Source organism: Myotis brandtii, unplaced genomic scaffold (assembly GCF_000412655.1).
Source record: "Myotis brandtii unplaced genomic scaffold, ASM41265v1 scaffold64, whole genome shotgun sequence".
Lineage (NCBI taxonomy): Eukaryota > Metazoa > Chordata > Mammalia > Chiroptera > Vespertilionidae > Myotis > Myotis brandtii.
Genome location: NW_005370460.1, coordinates 408,065 through 413,478, shown reverse-complemented (window position 1 = coordinate 413,478; position 5,414 = coordinate 408,065). Strand labels below are relative to the sequence as shown.

General features: G+C 53.4%; 1 protein-coding gene across 1 annotated transcript in view; it reads left to right on the top strand.

Moving 5' to 3' along the window:
* The first annotated feature begins 2,277 nt into the window (after positions 1-2,277).
* The window catches only part of MPZ (myelin protein zero), a 4,616-nt gene continuing 1,479 nt past the window's right edge, over positions 2,278-5,414 (top strand). The window contains 3 exon segments of the mRNA XM_014528517.1: positions 2,278-2,494; positions 4,743-4,909; positions 5,137-5,409. Of these exon segments, the coding sequence (XP_014384003.1) occupies positions 2,290-2,494; positions 4,743-4,909; positions 5,137-5,409 (645 nt within the window). The 5' untranslated portion in view covers positions 2,278-2,289.

Genomic DNA, 5,414 nt, shown 5'->3' with positions numbered 1-5,414 from the left:
CTCGGGTTTGGGGTGACGCCCTCAGCCGGAAGCCCTGGGTGGGCGCGAGGACTCGCTCTGCTCTGATCGGAGGAGCAGTTCCGAGGACACAGCCCCGCAGGCACCTCCAGAGCCGCTGGGAGCCCCAGGGAGAGGGCGAGCAGGGCCCGGCGGGGGCAGGTTCTGGAGTCTCTGCGGGCAGAGGGCGGGGGAGGAGTGAAGGGAAGAGCCCAGACAGCTCCTGCTCCACCACAAAACATTATTACATTAATATTCAGACCTGACTCATAGCTAACACTGCTGCACCCTTCCTTTCAGGATTTAAATAGCATAAATGCGGTTATTTCTGTATCAAATGAAAATGCTACTTTGCATTTCCATAACGCAAATTTAACACTAATCATGGAGCCCACCGGGACTGCCAGGGGGGAGATGCGGGCGCTGTGGCTTTACAGGAGAGCCTGCACGTCCTAGAGCAGGAGCAGCGGGACCTCTCCCCTCAAGCTAACTCCAGAGCCCAGAATCGATGGAAATGATTCACATTGAAATGCAAACCAAACATTCAGTGAATCCTCTTAACACCAGAACTCATCTTAAAAATAAGCAGGAGAAGAAGCAGAGTCTACCCAGGACTTGGGGTGCGAGAAAGGCAGGGGAAGAGAGAAGGGAAAACATTTCCGATGGGAGTGTGAGAGGTTCCATGGAAAGCAAAATCCTTTCAGAGGGTTCCAGGAGGGGAGGAGAGGAGGCAGCAATCAGGAGAGCTCTGATCCGAATGAATTTCCTGGCCAGGTTTGTCTTAAAACTCAGCTCTCGCCAGAACCGGTTTGGCTCAGCGGATAGAGTGTCGGCCTGCGGACTCAAGGGTCTCGGGTTCGATTCCGGTCAAGGGCATGTACCTTGGTTGCGGGCACATCCCCAGTGGGGGGTGTGCAGGAGGCAGCTGATCAATGTTTCTCTCTCATAGATGTTTCTGGCACTCTATCCCTCTCCCTTCCTCTCTATAAAAAATCAATAAAATATATTTAAAAAAAAACTCAGCTCTGAGCATATAGACACTCCCATTATTAACTTTAAACACTATCCCAACTCTTCAGGAAATTCTTAGAATGTAAATTAAATCCACTGTTAAGGCCCATCACAGCCACCTTCAACTTTCCTACAGACGTGTTTCCTATGATGCCTCTTCAGGTTCCCCCAAGTCAAAGTGGATGGCCCCAGATCTGCCTTGAATATGCCCGATACTTCACAGACCTTCTCCACACACACACACACACACACGCACGCACGCACGCACGCACGCACGTTCTTACCTCTTTGTCTCTGCTTTCGCTGTTCTACCTGCCTAGATACTCTCACTACCTGGGTACATTTCTCTTTTTCAAAATGGCACGGATCCTTCATGGTTGGTCCACAGCTAATATTGCCTCCCAGACATGACTCCCCCTTCCTCTGAACTTCATTTGTTAAGTAACCCTTCTTTTTTTAAATCTCCGTCACATAACAGTCTCCTGCCCGTGCAGCTGAGCGTGCCTCCTGGGTGCCCAGCACATTGCTCCGCACTCTCCTGTGGCAGGTGTCACAGTCCATATGGTCAGTTGTTGATGGGCTTGTCCTCTGACCCTCCTCTCTCTGCCCTCCCAAACTAGATCCTGAACTCCTTGAAGGGGGACTTCAGTTTTATTCTTCTCTCTGTTGCCTGCACACCCGCATTTTACATTAGGTAGCACAATATGGTTTTACTGACTTGTTCTAAATTGAAATAGGCTACGACTGCAGCATATGGCATTGGAGGACTTCCCGACAAAGAGGGAGAAGTTAGGAGATTCTTCTCTGGATATTTCCCAGGGAGAAAAGCTTCCATCTGGGAAGAATCACCCAGGACGAAGGGAGTTGGGTCAAACAAGGCTCCCAAAGGACCTGGTCATCTCAAGAAGCCTGTCCTGCCACCTAAGACTGTCGAGATGACAGTGACCCCTGCTTCCCAGGTTCTCTTGGGAAACCTGCCTGTAGCCCCAGGGCCCTAGGGGGTCATCTCAGGCAAGGCATCTGGGGAGGAATCCCCTTCTCGTGGCCTTAGGATTCAGGTCCCCCTGCCCATCCATCCCTCAGAGAAGTGTGTTTGTGTCCCTTTTTCTGTCCCTCTCCCTCACCACCACCCTCGACATTCCAGCCTAGGGCAGGGGGAGGCCAGCAGACACAAAGCCCTCTGTGTATGGGGTGGTATGTGTACCCCACCCTCCACCCAGAGGACACAATGCTCCTTCTGCTCCCTGCCGTCAGCCCCCTACCACCACCTCTCAACTGCACATGCCAGGCTGCAATTGGTTACTGGCTCAGGACAGCCCCCTCATACTGGGGCCCTGGGGGATTTTAAGCGGGTTCCAGGAACCCCCCGCTCAGTTCCTGGTCCCCCACTCTCCCAACCCTGCAGACCCTGCCCCAGCTATGGCTCCTGGGGCTCCCTCGTCCAGCCCCAGTTCTATCCTGGCCGCACTGCTCTTCTCCTCATTGGGTAAGTGGAACCACCCCAGCCTGGGGCCTTGGGACTCAGGTTCTCTCTGCAAACTTCCCACTACCTTCCCTGTACTGCCCACTGCAATTAAAGAAAGAGTGAGAAGGATCAGGAAGAGGATATTCTATTCAGAGAAAAAATATATAGTTTGGAGGGAGGCATAAAGGTATTCTGTGAAGGGAGAAGGTAAAAGAGAATGTAGAGAGCTTCCCTGAGGTGGACCATACTAGACCCAGGTTGGGAATCGGTAACATGGCCCAGAGCCATGCTGAGGGCCTGGGGGAAGCAATGTTAGAGCAAGATAAGGACCAGGGTCAGACACCTGAGTCTGGTTCCTACTCATGGTCTAGTACAGAGGCACCAACCCTTAGTTTCCATGAAGGGAAAATCCAGGGGTTGTGATCTAAGGAAAGGTCCCACGTCTGTGGTCCCAGCTCCTTGGGTCCTTTGCCTCTGGGTGCCTCAGTTTCTCTCTGTGGATCAGTTGTCTAATATGTGGGCGAAAGGAGTGGGAGGGTTTATGAGATTCTAGGATTTTGTTCATCGAAAGCTGTCTTCCTTCATAAGTTGATCGACCCCTTCCTTGCCCCATGGTAGATGTTGGGTGAGCAAGAGAAGGTCAAAGCAGGGTGATTGAACGGGTCCTTCTTCTCTGAACTGTTCTGGAGCAGCAGGCAAATGGGTGGGGGCTGCTCAGGATGGCCAACGTTCTCTGCTGTCAACTTCTTGGTCCTCAACCCAAACCCAGACTCTTCTGGGCTGTACTGGACTATTCGGGGCCCCTGAGGAAACGCTGGGGAAAGGCGTGGAGAGGGGGAGTGTTCTGTCCCAGCACCTGCCCCACTCACTGAGCAGAGCTGAAGGGCAGTGGGGGACATTAGAACAGGAAGAAGAGGAGGTGGACCCAATGAATAACTTTCCTTGTTGCTCTTGGGAATCCCAAGAAGGCTCTAAGGCGGAGGTCCTAGGTGGCAAGTCAATGTATTACATGCTGAGGTGGGAGATTCAGGACCATGTGGGGGCGGCATGAGCCCCCAACATTGCTCAGACAGTGGATCTCTGTTTGGCTGCTTGCTCCCCATCTCGTAGAACAAAAGAGTCTACAATTGCCCCCACTCGGCCAGCCCACGCACGCAATTCCCTGGAATGGCCTTTCTTGTGTGGGTGAGTCTTGGGCGTGGCACTGACCCAGAACGGCCACGAGGAGGGTGAGCAGGTGGAACCACAGAGCGCTCACATGCAGTCAGCTGAGCTCTGGACTTGGAGGTTTGCACTGTACCCAGCTTCCCCTGGGGATTTCCTGATCTCCCGGTCAAGGGTCAGCAGTATGGCAACCAGAGATTCAGCAGTGAGGACAATTGGGCCAGGGAAGAAGACTTAACACTTTCTAGTTATCTTCTTTTTTTTTTCCTGTAGAAAAATTTGATTTTGCTCTACTGAGAAATACTGTGCAGCTTTTAAAAAGAAGATTGTCTCTATGAATCAACATGGAAACCCCTACATATATTATTTTATATACATATATTCTTAAGCATAAGTACCTGCATATCTCAAGTTTATTAAGTTTATATTGAATTTGATTCACAGAAAAAGGCTACACATTAAACTGATAACAGCCTGGCTGGTGTTGCTCAGTGGTTGAGTGTCCCCGGTTCAATTCCCAGCAGGGCACAGCCTGGGTTGCAGGGTTAACCCCCAGTAGAGGCGTGCAGGAGGCAGCCAATCAATGATTCTCTCTCATCATTGACAGTTCTCTGTCTCCTTCTCCCTTCCTCTCCGAAATCAATAAAAATATATTTTTTAAAAATGATAACAGACAGGGAAGGAATTGGTTGAGGGGGTCTCAAGAGAGACTTTAGCTTTATCTCTATTGCTTGAATAGTTTATAAGAAGAATGTAATATGTGTTACCTGTATAATTTATAATAAATTTAAAAAATTGTAAAGCCTGCATCATAGGGGTGGCTTACGGGGAACTGAGCCTCAGGGAAAGGGAGACTCGCAGACAAACGCAAGCCCCTGGCTGTCCCCCAGGGCACAGTCACTGCCCGTTTCCTCGCTCAGGCCGCTGACAAGCTTGGACCAACCCAGCATTTCAATCTGCTATTCAGTGAGTCGGGAGACTTGGGCCTCAGAATGTATCATTTCTGCCCCAGTCTCTTCTCGGCCCACTTGGCCTGAGCAGGACCTGCCCTCACCTGCTCGGTGTCCGTGTGGGGCCCCCAGCACCCGCTCCCCTCTGTTTGCAGTGCTGTCCCTGGCCCAGGCCATTGTCGTGTACACGGACAGGGAGGTCCATGGCGCTGTCGGCTCCCGAGTGACCCTGCACTGCTCCTTCTGGTCCAGCGAGTGGGTCTCGGATGACATCTCCTTCACCTGGCGCTACCAGCCCGAGGGGGGCCGCGATGCCATCTCAGTGAGTGCCTGGGGGACCCTGGGGCTGCATCGGAGAGGGCGCTTCCGAGGCCACAGGCAGGAGAACTCGGGCGGCGGGGGGTGGGGAGGGTCCTTTATGAGCCACGACCCCCGGTGGCGGGGCAGGCCCACCTTGGCCGCCGGGAGCCTGTCTGCACGGTCCCCTCCCGCCCGCCCCAGCCCAGGCCCCGCGCCTGTGGCTGGAACCGCCCCGCCCTGGCTCCGCAGATCTTCCACTTCGCCAAGGGGCAGCCCTACATCGACGAGGTGGGGACCTTCAAGGAGCGCATCCAGTGGGTAGGGGACCCGCGCTGGAAGGACGGCTCCATCGTCATCCACAACCTGGACTACAGCGACAACGGCACGTTCACCTGTGACGTCAAGAACCCCCCGGACATCGTGGGCAAGACCTCGAAGGTCACACTCTACGTCTTCGAAAAAGGTGCGCGAGGAGACGGAGGACGGGTCTGGGGCCCTGGGAGGCGGGCGGAGGCAGCTGGGGTCAC